The following is a 14,083-nucleotide window of genomic DNA, read 5'->3' on the forward strand; positions in this document are numbered from 1 at the left end:
AGACATCCTTACAGCTTTGTCTCACAGTGGTTCTGATGGACTGTTGTAAAGGTCTAACCCTGAGGCTCATCCTCACACTCTCTCTGACTCGTCAATGGTTTGACTCATTGATCCGTTTCATCAGATTCTGAATCAGTTCAGTTCAGTCTGTTGCTCACACACACATTTAGTTCTTCTTCCTTCACAAAAGTCCAGTCAAATTCAATTTGAATTTGTGTATGTATATATATATATATATATATATATATATACATAAATACTACTTCTGTCTTCTGCCATTATTACTATTATTTCGAAATATTATATAAGCCCACAGCAACATAAATTCATCAGGGACGTTTGGAAACTTAACGTTAGGCCTGTTCAGGTGTTATTTTACAGGTGTCTTTCCTGCTTGTATGTCAGTTAAAATGCTTTTAGTTGTCCGTCCCCTTTGTAATAAGGTGGTTGTAAGCCTTTGGTTTTATGTGTCACAGTTTATGTTTGTTAAAGTTTACATCAGTGTTAAAGTGCAGTTAAAGTGTATTACTGTTACTATTTCATACCTTAGCTTTCCCATATCATTCATAGGCTATATATACATATATATTCATTTCACTGCACTTTACTGGTTTTTGCACTCTGGTTAGACTGACATTTTCATTATTAGTCTATATTAGTCTCATGTATAGCACACCAAGCATCTGTTTTTTTATTCAAATGTAACATGCAGTCGTCACATATACTTCTCTTCTCTCTTCAGATGCACTTTTAAAATATTTCAGTACCACCCCCAGTGACACAGCATCAGGTGCTGCTGTCCCGTCTACCTCTGCACAGCCTAGTGACACAGCATCAGGACTAAAGGCTGCACCTATAGACCCTGCTGACTGGCCATCTCTTACAGACAAAGTAAGAAGAGAGTTAGTTCACAGAGGACCATTTCAAACAAAAAACAGTTACACATTTCCCCAAAACAACGATGGGAGAAGGTGTCAACAACATGACTTTTTTAAAAGAGTCTTAGTTAATGGGGAAAAATCAAAAGGAGCTGGCTGATGTACTCCAAAAAGAATGATAGCTTGCACTGTTTTTATTTGCACTGATATTTTTTACTCAAAGAAATAAAATCTTGAATACAAACGTGCAGTTTCTTTGTGATTGTATGAAAGTTCATTGTGAAATTGACTGCTGCGATGCAAGGGGGCGCCAGCTAAAATCTTGCCTAGGGCACCAAATTACTCAGGGCCGGCACTGGGTTTAGCAGAGATAACTTGGTATGTTTACTTTTATAAGAAAGGGGAGGGGGCTAATTCAAAAACCTGCCTGGTCAGGTGACAAGACCAGCGTCATGTAACTTGCGTCCTTGGGGTTCTACACCTGGCGGGACGAGCAGGCATCGGCAGCACGGTACGCTAACTTGGAAGCAACTGGACTCCAAGTGGAACGGTTAGTATGATGAGTAACTGTTAGCCTAGTTATCTTTGTGGGAATTGTTAATACTCGAAAGCTTGTGGATTATTTGTTGGCGCAGCTTTTTGTTTTTTTGAACGTGTGCATCGTGTTAATAGTACTTATTGCTAACACTAGCTAATGTTAACTCAAAGAAGAGTCAGCTGAATGTTAATGTTCGCTTCGTGTCCTCAGTCTGAGGACGGCTCACATACCGGCGAGTGTGCGCGACTGTATTGCTTCTATAACCGTGATTTTACGCAGTAGAAAAGCGATTCTACCGCTGTCTGGGTAAAGAAGTGTAGCAGGCGCTATGGAGGAGGTTACGTTGCGAACACCGCGAGCTGCTTGCAGCGCGTTGATCCGCTTGACCCGTCCTTGGCCGCTCTTTTTCCCTCTCACTCACTCTCACACACACGCTCGTTAACATGTCAGTTTTCTCTGTAACCTCGGCGTCGTTTCGCTTCTAATACCTTATTGTATTTAACAGTGACGTTGTTGAGCTAAACATGTTCTCGTTTTCTATTTTTACAGATCCCTGTGGTGTGAGGAAGCTTTGGAAGTGTAAGTATTGTGAGTTTATCTGTGATAAAAGGGGTCACCTTTTAAAACATTATCGTTTCAAACACGGACTCTATGGTAGAACTGTCCCAGTTCCCTGCTTACACCAAGAATGTGAGTGCACATTCCATTAATGCACTAAAGGTCCACTTAGCTAAGAAGGATGCACAACTGAGTGAAACTGCTAAAGTAACCTTTCACTGTCAGTCATGTGATTTTTCTGCACCCTGCACAGAAGCAATCTTTCTCACTCACTTGCACAGTACACATTTAAAGGTTAATCACAGAGTCCAGTGTAACCTTCACACACATGTGTATTCTACATTTAATGCACACAGAAGTAAGGAGCACAGAACACACAACTGGAAGATGTTCAGGCCAGAAATAGTCTCTAGTAGTGTAACTCATTTAGTGTGTAACTCTTTATTTATCAGGTGTTCATGGAGTTCAGCAGGATCATGGGCAAGCCTGCTATTTCTGAACATTTAGACAAAGATCAATACAATGGATGTCATCATGATGACGTGTGGGGAAAACCTTTATATTTTCTGTAAAGCAAGCAGATGAACAGACACACACGTACAACACACACAAACAACACTGACACACACTTAAATGCTGTAGGAAGCGTGCTGAAGGATGGGAAAATTGGACAGAAGACATTATTGTTTCAGTTCTTCATCAGTCTATGTTGATGGAATTAGATATTGTTCTGATATGATGGTCTGTTGGTTCATGCTCTGGTCTCCCTTCATTTAGGAAGAGGAAACAGATCCTGTTTATTTGTAGTTTCTTGTACATTTGAGTGAGGATTTCCTGTGAATTGTGTTTGTTTATGGATTTACCACTTTAATCTCAGGGGACATCCATGTTTTTTTCTTGTACATTTGTGACACATTCAACATCCACACAAATAACAGACAGACAGGGACAACACCAACACATGTAAACAACACAGACACGTACAACACCAACACGCACAACACACACGTAAAATAAATACAGACACGTAATGCATAACACCAACACGCATAAATAATTAACACGCATTAAATAATACTACACGAAACTACAGACACAATACGTCAACACTAATACGCATTAACACACAATGAACAACTCCATTAATGCATAACAATTAACACGCATAACACACACATAAACAACAGACACGCATCAACACCAACATCATCATTAAATAATACACGAACAACAGACATCGACAACACCAACATCACATTAACATTACCACGAAACAACACAGACACGTTATACAACACCAACATCATTTAATAACAATACACGTGCATAAATACACACGTAAACAACCCAGACACGCATAAATACCTCAACACGCGACGCATAATAATAATGAATACAAATAGACACAAAGACAACAATCAACATGCAATAAATACACACGTGAACAAATAATAGACACGCATAACACCAACACGCATTAACAAACACGTAGTAAACAAATACAGACATCGCATAACACCAACACGCACAACACGAAACAGACACATACAACACCTACAACACACACGTGAACAATACAGACATGTGTACAACACGCATAACAATACAAGTAACAACACAGACACATAACACCAACACGCATAACACAATAATGAACAACACAGACACGTACAACACCAACACACATAACACACACGTAAACAACACAGACACGTACGACACCAACACGCATAACACACATAAACAACACAGACACATTGGAGCATTTACAGGTGTTTCTTTTTTCCATCCAATTTAATTAAAACTATGTTTTATACCATATTAAAAAAAATCAAAAGCTAATTAAAGTAGAGGAAAATACAGTAATTGTAATAAATGATGAGTAGCAATAATCTGTCATAATAGTTTTATTTAATGATTTACAGTGAGTAAACACTATAATAAATATAAGTACTAAACATAAGGTTTTATGTTAATACAACTTGATATATTTAGTTTCAGCTTGTGTAAAAACTAAAGTGGTATAGGGCAACGGGTTGCCACGCGATTTGTGAGTAAAGTCAACTAATTCTGGTTAAGAGTGTATGATGTTCTCTTGTTGTCAGTGCATGAGTCTCTTACTTTGTCTCTGAGGCTCCAGGTTCATGACTGAAGGTTAAAGGTTTTCTCTTCACAGACAGACCGCTGGGTCCTGGAGACTCTGCTCTGTCCTCGTCTTCCTCCACACAACCACTCTTCTGCTGGACTTCAGTCATTCTGAGACACACACACACACACAGGTTGATCACAGATTTACTGATGCAGAAATTTAGAAGATGTGTGTCTCTACCTCATCTCCCTCTTGTCCTTTCTCTCCCCCCCTTTCTGTCCCCCATTTTCCTTTCACCCCAACCGAGGCATCGATAGCTGAGCGACGCACACTCAACAGGCTCCTGTCCATCATAGACAATCCACACCATCCACTACACAGCACCATACACAGACAGAGGAGCAGCTTCAGTGACAGACTGCTGTCAATGTCCTGCTCCACAGAAAGACTGAGGAGATCATTCCTCCCCCATGCCATCAGACTCTTCAACCTGCATCATACATGACACATACACGCAAGCACACATGTACATCTCATTCTACAACGCCTTTATATTTTTTATATATTTTTTCTTTTTTATACATATGTTTCAGTTTATATTTAGACTGTACATAGACCTGCATGCCTCTTACGTTTCTATCGTGTAACATATTCTGGAGCTGCTGAACTGTGAATTTCTCTGTGAGATGAATAAAGTATCTATCTATCATCTATCATCTATCGAGGCAGATGACCGCACATCGCTGAGTCTGGTTCTGTCAGAGATTTCTTCTTCTGTTAAGAGGGAGTTTTTTCTCTCCACTGATGACTAGTGTTTGCTCATTGTGTGAACTGTTGTGTTTCTCTGCTCTCCTTGATGTTGTCGATGTACAGACCTGAGATCATGTATGTTAAGATTTGGCGCTATACAAATAAAATTCAATTGAATAAACTGTCCCAATATACAGATTTACAGAGAATAACTTGTTTTCTACTGTAAAGTGTAAACCTCATATATAAAAAGCACGTCTTCTCTTTGTTGTTGTCATGAGTTTGTGCAAATGAGCTCCTCACTGACTTATCACTGCTCCACTCAAAGCATCATATTGAAAGCACTTTAAAGAGTTACCTCTCAGTTTGAGTGGAAAATCTCCTTCATGTTTCCTGGAGGACGTCTGATGTGGATCTGTGTTCAGTCCAGTGATCACACGAGAGAAAACTGTAACACATCAGGAGTTTTCTGTCAGAGAAGGTGTTTTATGAAACCTGCTGTTCATGTCACTTACATATTTGTGCCAGTAGATGGTGCTAGGCTACTCTGTATGTGACTGAAGGGCTGTTGTCTGCATTCAAGTCAGCTGATGAGATTAGATCCTGGATTACTCCAAAAGTTCACAGTAAAAGCATCCGACTTTAGTGCATTAAGCACTTGTAGTACTTAAGTATAGTACTTAAAGCTACTAAATCAAGTCATTATTTTGATCATAATATGAATATATGACATTATTATTCCACTTTTAATCCAAATGATCATTTACAATCGTTCATTTAATCTCATTTAACATTGTGTTCGCGTTTGACGGGACTTTATGTTTCGGTTTGGACGCTTGAGTAGACGACTGACTGGAGTTATGACAGGCTGGAAGTTTCCATTCTAATCTGTCAGGATTAAGCAGTACATATACTTCATGACTGTACTTAAGTACACATTCCACGTATTTGTACTTTACTTTGTTATTTCTAGCAACTTTGACTACATTTTATATCAGAAATGATTTTTGATACTCAAGTAGAGTAAATGTCAAACTTTAAGACTTTTACTCAAGTCTCACTTTAAGGTACTTGACTCACACGCACTAAATCATCATATATCATCATATATCATCATATATTATCATCATAATCACGTCAACACTCACCAGTCTGTCCTCGTGCTGCGCAGTTCAAATGGCGACTGAAGCAAAGTTACAGAATAGTTACTTTCACTTTCTCTTACAGGAAATGAGTCGAGCAGGAAATAAAGAGGCAGCGCGAGAGTTCTACATCTATGTTTGTGGACTTGAATGTATTATATGAATATAATGTCAATGTAAGAATGATATTAATAGAATGATAAGAGTGAATTGAACACATTCACTGGTTGCTGGTTGTCAGTCATGACGTAGGGTGAGCACGGTGGAGCGAAATCTTTCGTTGTCCGCATCAATGCATGTTTTGTTTGCTGTGTGTATTATTTCGCTCTTATTATGAACACGCCACGAGTGTCGTGCGGAGTTTGGCACTCAGCGTGATGAATAAAGAGTGGTAGAGCCACAGAGACACGCCTTCGTGTGCGCGTCATCACTTTGCTCCTGTGTTTAGCCTCCAGCGGCTTGTTTTTGAAATCCTTTAACATCGATCGGCCGCTGTCAAAGTCAACAAAAGTGTCTTTGAAGCGTGAATTGTTTGGAAGCGTTTCAACAAGGAAGTGGGAGCGAGCGGAGTCAACGGAGCGACGCTGACGCACAGACCACGACTACAATCCGCCACTCTTTCACACACACAGGTTCGTGTCTTATGGATGAACTTTTCCCCGGTTAGGCTCAGCAGTGCTGCTACATAAGGTGGCTGTATTGTTTGTTGTTATTTTGTGCATCAAGTGGCTGGAGCATTGGGCTCGGGAGTACCGCCGTAGTTCTTGTCTCAGGCCGTCTACGTGTGTTTCAAGACTATCGGTATACAGGTACATAATACCCACCGCTAGTATGCACAGAAGACTAGGGTTGACTTTAGTTCGTTTTAATAGGCAGTTAGGGGGAATCAGTCCGACCCACATTTGCCTCTTGGTTGGTCACATATGAACCTGTTCAGTGATATTTTCATGTTAAGGTGTGTGTGTGTGTAAAAGTGTGACGTCATTGTGATTTGTGCTCATTCATTATTGAAAAATGGAAATGAATAAATCAAAGTCATGTTCTGATAGGGCCACACGGTGGTGTAGTGGTTAGCACTCTCGCCTTGCAGCGAGAAGACCCGGGTTCGAGCCCCGGTTGGAACAAGGGCCTTTCTGCATGGAGTTTGCATGTTCTCCCCGTGTGTGCGTGGGTTCTCTCCGGGTACTCCGGCTTCCTCCCACAGTACAAAAACATGCAATGTGGGGATTAGGTAAATTGGACACTCTAAATTGACCATAGGAGTGAGAGTGAATGGTTGTTTGTCTCTAGCTGTATGTGGCCCTGCGATGGACTGGCGAACTGTCCATGGTGTACCCCGCCTATCGCCCGATGTAGCTGAGATTGGCACAGCACCCCCCGCGACCCTCTGGTGGAGGATAAAGCGGTTAGATGATGACTGACTGACATGTTCTGATATCAGTGCTAAGGGTGAAAAAAGACAAACAAAATTCACAGCTAAAGCGTTGATAAATACAATTGAAAAGCTTCCATCTGAAAGAAGAATTAAAGTGAACACAATTAAAGGTGTTGTTAAACTTATTAAAGAGCTAATGCATGGTAACATTTTAAATGTTGATTCTCAGCTCAAAGTGTTTTCTCAGCTGTTTGATGATGCAGGTTGGCTTCATAATTCTGTGATTCCACTGCTTCCTCTGGAGGAACAAGAGAGGCAGAATGCTTGGTTTGCACACATTTTGCTTGGTTTGCTACATTTTGTGATATTGTTAACTACATTGAAAAGCAGGTTAAAATTGCAAGTGATCCACTCTTCGGAGACCTGCAGGACTCTCCAGCTGTGGCGAGAGAAAGCGTAAGACAGCCAAGATCTCGGCCTACTCCTAAGGCAAAGGGAAGTAGCTTTGCCACCACTGTTGCTACAGTAGATAAGATGGCAATAAACACAGAAAAGCATTCTCCTGTTATGAAGGTGTGTCTGTTCTGTAGAGCTGGACATTCTCTGGGTCTGTGCTGTCTATTGGCAAGTAAGGCACACAGTGAAAAGATGCTGTTTTTTAAAGAAAATGGGGTGTGTTTTGGCTGTTTGTGCACTGGGCACAAAAGTAAGGAATGTTGAAAGTGTCTGTCATGTAGAACATGTAGCCCAAAGCATCCCACCATTTTGCATATGCACTCCAAGAAAAAGGAGCTACATCCAGAACAGAAAGAGAAATGGCAAATAGATGATAATGCTTTTGTCTTGTGCAGTCCAATGGTCTTACTGGGGCACTATCTATTTTGCCAGTTAGGGTGAAGTCCAAGAAAGGACAGGAAACAGTGGTCACATATGCCTTTCTGGATCCTGGGAGCTCTGCTTCATTTTGTACTGAAGGGCTCATGAAAAGGTTCAATCTTACAGGACGAAAAACAAGTATTCTCCTTCGGACAATGGGTCAGGAGAAAAGAGTTGACAGTCATGTTGTGGCAGATTTGGAGATAGCTGAGCTGGACACAAATATATTCTGTGAGTTACCTGATATGTTTACCCAGAAATGCATGCCTGTCAATAAAAGCAACATTCCCCTACAGGATGATGTTAAAAGATGGCCACACCTTGGCCACTTGAGAATAGCTGAGATCAAATCTGGAGTAGATTTGCTCATTGGTACTAATGTTCCTCAGGCTCTAGAGCCATGGGAAGTTATTTGCAGTGTTAATGGTGGCCCTTATGCTGTCAAAACCATGATTGGTTGGACTGTAAATGGTCCCCTAAGAGGAGATTACAGTAGTGATGCCTCTAATGAAATGCATGATGTCACTGTGACTAGGATCTCCAACAGATAAAGGCTGACTTCCCTGAATGTGCTCATGAAGAGCAGTCTGGTTGGTCTCGAGAAGATTATTGTTTCATGGAATCAGTCTCCAAGACAGCTAAGCTAGTTGATGGTCATTACAGCATTGACTTGCCAATAAAGAACAATAAAGTATGATTGCCTAACAACAAAAAGGTAGTAGAACAGCGTGTGTTGAGTCTTAAAAGGAGGTTCAATAAGGACAGGTCATTCCACACTGACTACACTAGCTTCATGAACAACCTCATCAGCAAAGGTTATGCTGAGAAAGTGCCAGAGAAAGATTTGGACCATTGTGATGGCAGGGTATGGTATATACCACACCACAGGCGCTACGGTGGTGAGAGGAGTGGTGAGGATTTCTGATGACGACATCAAATTCTGGAAGTGTTTTTTGGACTGACAGCACTTCTGTCCTAAAGTACATAAGAAATGAAACCTTGAGATTCAAGACATTTGTTGCAAATCGAGTGTCAGATATACTTGCTGTGTCCCATTCTTCTCAGTGGAGATATGTAAATACAAAAGTCAATCCTGCAGACTTAGCTTCGAGAGGAGCTAGTGTTGAATCATTTGTAAAGACAAATACGTGGGTGCTTGGAAAACTTTGAACATAACAATAAATCCAGTAAATGTCTTGCTAACCAACTTAAATTAAACAAAGAAAAAACAACTATCCACTCTATAAAAGAATCAGACGGTAAACTAACCCATGCACCGGAAGAAATACACAACATTTTTAGAGATTTCTTTAAAAACTTATACTCATCAAACAATAACTCATCAAGTACAGACATAAACACATTTTTAAACTCCATAGATCTACCAAAACTTAATAATGAACAGGTTAAGTCTATGGAGTCCCATATCACAATAGCTGAACTAAATGAGGCCCTACACCATATGCCAAACAGGAAAGCCCCAGGACCAGACGGATTCCCAGTGGAATTCTACAAAACGTTCTGGTCCATACTAGCGCCAACATTCTATAAAATGATAATAAAAATCAAGGAAAGTAACACTCTCCCCACACACATAAATACAGCACATATCTGTCTCCACCTCAAACCTGAGAAAGACCCGTCACTCCCATCCAGCTATCGCCCCATCTCACTCATAAATGCAGATCTTAAAATCATCTGCAAAGCCTTAGCAAGGAGACTGGAAAAAATCACCCCCTTCATAATTCACCCAGATCAGACAGGATTCATTAAGGATAGACATTCAACTAATAATACACGCAGATTAGTAAATGTAATAGACTACTGCACAATCAATAAATTTAGAGCAGCAGTGGTTTCACTAGATGCAGAAAAAGCATTTGATAGAGTAAACTGGAAATTCCTAATTGCCACAATGGAAAAATTTGGATTCGGAGAAGAACTCATCTCCTGGATCAAAATGTTATACAGTTCTCCCATTGCCTCTGTCAGAACAAATGATCAAACTTCTCCAAGCTTCACTCTCCAGAGAGGCACCAGACAAGGCTGTCCACTCTCCCCATCGCTTTTTGCCATCTTTATCGAACCACTCGCAGCGGCTATTCGCACAAACAAAAATATCAAAGGTATTCAAACAACAAAACTACATCACAAAATAAGCCTCTATGCTGATGATGTATTACTTTTCCTCCAAAACTCACAAAGCTCTCTTTCTGAGACTATTACACTTCTTAATAAATTCTCAGCCATATCAGATTACTCGATAAACTGGGCAAAATCGATCATCCTACCAATCAACCATGACTTCAAATCATCACCATCCTGTCCTCTGAAATCTGGAAACATTAGATATTTGGGTGTACATTTTTCCTCCAGGCTGTCAGATCTAGCACAATTAAACTATACCCCACTACTTAAATCAATAGAGGATGACCTCCTACGATGGAATTCCTTACCTATCACTTATGGGAAGAGTTAACACCATGAAAATGATGATCTTACCAAAAATCAATTATCTCTTCTCAATGATCCCAACTAAACCCTCACCAATCTGGTTTAAATCCTTAGACTCTGCCACCACAAAATTCCTCTGGAAAACCAAACCAGCACGCATCAGTTTAAAAACACTCCAAAAAGCAAAAGCCTATGGTGGTCTGGAACTTCCAAACTTCCACAACTACTTTCTTGCAAATAGGCTTCACTATGTTCAAAAATGGTTTCAACCCAAACCACTGGACAGTCTGTGGCTAGACATTGAACAAACACTCTTTAATGAAATTAAAATCTCCGATCTACCATTTATAAGCAAAACCATCAAACGGCATCAGTGCTTTAAAAGCATAAATATAAATACCTCCTTGTCAGCCTGGTGGGAGTTTATCAAACTCATTGGGTCCTCGCATATCCTATGTAAATATACCCCAATCTGGAATAATCCAGACATACTACGGAATAAAACAACACTAAAACTCAAATCATGGCAAGAAAAAGGTATAAGGCACCTGGAACAAATTCTTCAAGATAACAAATTCATTCCATTTCAGAACTTAGTGGAACAATATGGCATTAACAGCAACACGTCCTTTGATTATCTACAAATAAAATCTGTAATCCAGACGAGGTTTAAAACCAGTAAATTGGATCTAGAACTACCTCCAATGATCAAACAATTTCTAAACCTTATGTCTCCCAAAATGGTGTCTAAAACACATGCACTATTGACTAAAAATGATTGTATAATCTCTTTACCAACAACAAAATGGGAGGCGGACCTATCCATCAGCCTAGATGAAAATTTCTGGTTACAGATATCATCTAACACATTCAAATTGATAAAAAATCCAGACCTACAACTAATACAATACAAAATCTTACACAGAACACACTACACAGGACAAAGGATGTTCAGAATGGGGCTCTCACAATCAAATATCTGCACAAACTGCAACGAAAACACAGCAGATAGCTACATGCATGCTATATGGCTATGCACACCGGTGTATAACTTCTGGTGTAGGGTATGCGAGGACCTCTCAGCATGTCTCGAATACACCATACCACCTTCCCCCATGCTATGCATACTGAGTGATTTAAACGGAATATATATAAACATGGAAAAATCACACATATTAATCAATAGCCTAAGCATCGCCAAGAAAACTATCCTCCTGAACTGGAAAAACAAGAAAAACTTAAGTTTAAACCAAAACAGAAATTAAATTTTAGATCACATCTCTATGGAGAGAATGTCTGCTTCCATAAAGAAACAATTACCTATATTTGATTTGACCTGGACACCTCTAATTGATTATATTTCCTAGGGAGGGTTGGTGACTGTGTCTTCCCTGGTCGGTCTGTGGTGCTGCGGGCCGTGCATCTGGGATACTGGGGATGTCTGGTGGTCTGTGTGGGTTGGTGGCCCTGGGTCTACCGTCCCTCGGTGGCTGTGGGTCTGCCCTACGGGGGTCGGGGTGGATTTGTGGGGGGGCTACCACCTTGGCCTGGGGGGCCCGTGGAGGTTGGGGGGGTGGACCGTGGGCTGGGGCTGGGCTGGCGCCGGACTGCGGGTGGTAGGGGCTCTGGGTCTCTGTGCGCTGGAGCCTGCGGGGCACTGGGGGGTGGAGTTGGCCCCTAGTGGGGGGGGTGATCCCCCCTGGGATCTGCCCTCCAGGGTGGCGGGGCGGTGCACGCTGCTGTGCCCCTGCTGCGCTCTGGGGCGGACTTGTGCGCCCTCCGTCCCTTGGGGGGGCATGGTGGGAGGCATGCGGGGGGCCGCCTTGCTTTGGGGAACCCTTGGGGTGGGAGATGGGGTGGAGCGTGGGCCTGGTCTGGACTGTTCCTGGGCTGTGGGCGGGGCCGGGGTGTGGGTCCTGCCTCGTCGGTGCTGGTGTGCTCACCGGGGTCCTACCTTCTGGTCGGGTGTGGGGGTATCTGGTCCTCCGCCCCGGCGGCACTCATGGGGTGCCATGGCGTGTCCCTGGCCTGGACGGGTTGCTCACTTCTAGGCCAGGGGTGGGTGGGATTGGGGCATATGGCCCTGCCAGTCAGGAAGCTGGCACCCTACTTGGGGGGGCACTCTTGCCCACCGCCTACGCCCCCCCCACCGCAGATGATACATCTAAACACACACATCTAGGGCACTGGGGGGGGTGTGGCTGAGCTGATGGGGGGTCGGGGGGTGGGACCAGCACATGATGGGGCCGCTCTCCGTTGGGTGCACTCCTGAGCACCCGGTTCCTGCTCACTCCCCGGCCGTGTTGGGACTGGCGGTCTGGGTGAGGGCAGCAGTGGTGGCCATGAGGCGTCGCTGGACGTGGGGGATCGGATCCCCTGCGCTCGGTCTGGGGGGTGTCCGGGAGGCATGGTTGTGGCTCATCATGACGCACCTCCCTGAAGGTGCTGTGGTGAGCGGCAGTCTGCCTACCCGGCGGGGGTCGTCGGCAGTCGCAGATACTCCCGGATGTTGGGGGACCCCTCTCCGGGGCACCGCGGGGTTGGGCGCGACGGGTCCTTGGACCACTGGCCCTGCCTCTACCTGGGGGGTCTGGACCGGCTCGGGAGTCTGCCTCTCTTCCGTCTCTGGGGGCCCCCTTGGCTAGTGGCCCTACGTGGGCCTCCGCCTGTCCCTCCCTGGGCTGGGGGGCGTGCGGTCTGCTTCTGGGGGGCGGTGGGGGTGGCTGTGGTGGGTATCTGACCGTGCCTCCCTGGTGGGCGGTCTGGGGGGGGCTCTGCTCCCCCCGGTGGTGGGCTGGCCCTGCCCTTGGGCGCTGGCAGGCTCTGGGTGCGGGGACCCTGGGCCTCTGCGGCCTGCCTGGGTGTGGGGTGGTTCGGCCTCTGTCCATGGTCTTGTCGCCGTCGGCTCCCTCGGGTCGACCTTGGGTGGGGGGGGGCTTCCCCCCCGCATTCCTCCGACTGGCCCCTTGCGGGATGGATGCGTTGCTATCCTGGGGGTGGTGGCTGTGGGCCTCTCCTGCCCTGTACGCCTACTGGGCGCCTTAGGCGCCTGGATGATTTTCGGCCCGTCGCTGGGGACTGGCCGGACATTGGCACGGTCCCCCACCCAGATTCCAATCACACCTAATGACAACCCCTGCGCATATACACTGATATGCACGATCTCACACACACACACACATGCACACACACACTAACACGCTAAGATAAATTAAATTTAACTGATATAACTGTTGTAAGCCCGGACATACTCTCTTGATGTGGTCATTAACAATTACTATATAAACTGTATCTGAAAGTATGTTCTGTATACGCTAAATAATTTCAACTGTTTAATGTTATTAACCTGTTACTAACACACTAATGTCATCCTTATGTTGTCTATGTTCTGTCTTATCAGGTATGTTCTGTCTACTTTATATA

At 43.5% G+C, this 14,083-nt stretch overlaps 1 protein-coding gene across 1 annotated transcript; it reads right to left on the minus strand.

Moving 5' to 3' along the window:
* Nucleotides 1–12,194: 12,194 nt before the first annotated feature.
* On the minus strand, nucleotides 12,195–13,548 carry LOC122764997 (basic salivary proline-rich protein 1-like). Its single transcript, XM_044019010.1, has 3 exons — nucleotides 12,848–13,548; nucleotides 12,615–12,743; nucleotides 12,195–12,498 (listed from the first exon to the last, which is right to left on the minus strand). The coding sequence occupies exons 1-3, from the start codon at nucleotides 13,546–13,548 to the stop codon at nucleotides 12,195–12,197; spliced, it is 1,134 nt and encodes a 377-aa protein (XP_043874945.1).
* Nucleotides 13,549–14,083: the final 535 nt, after the last annotated feature.

Source organism: Solea senegalensis, unplaced genomic scaffold (assembly GCF_019176455.1).
Source record: "Solea senegalensis isolate Sse05_10M unplaced genomic scaffold, IFAPA_SoseM_1 scf7180000017824, whole genome shotgun sequence".
Lineage (NCBI taxonomy): Eukaryota > Metazoa > Chordata > Actinopteri > Pleuronectiformes > Soleidae > Solea > Solea senegalensis.

Bases quoted from the DNA above. Each gene is read 5' to 3' on its own strand.
- LOC122764997 (XM_044019010.1), bottom strand. From the start codon at position 13,548: ATGGACAGAGGCCGAACCACCCCACACCCAGGCAGGCCGCAGAGGCCC. The intron at 12,744-12,847 runs GTGCCCTAGATG...CCTGACTGGCAG, and splicing joins GCTCAGCCACACCCCCCCCA to GGCCATATGCCCCAATCCCA. The intron at 12,499-12,614 runs GTAGGACCCCGG...TCCCACCCCAAG, and splicing joins CCCCCACACCCGACCAGAAG to GGTTCCCCAAAGCAAGGCGG.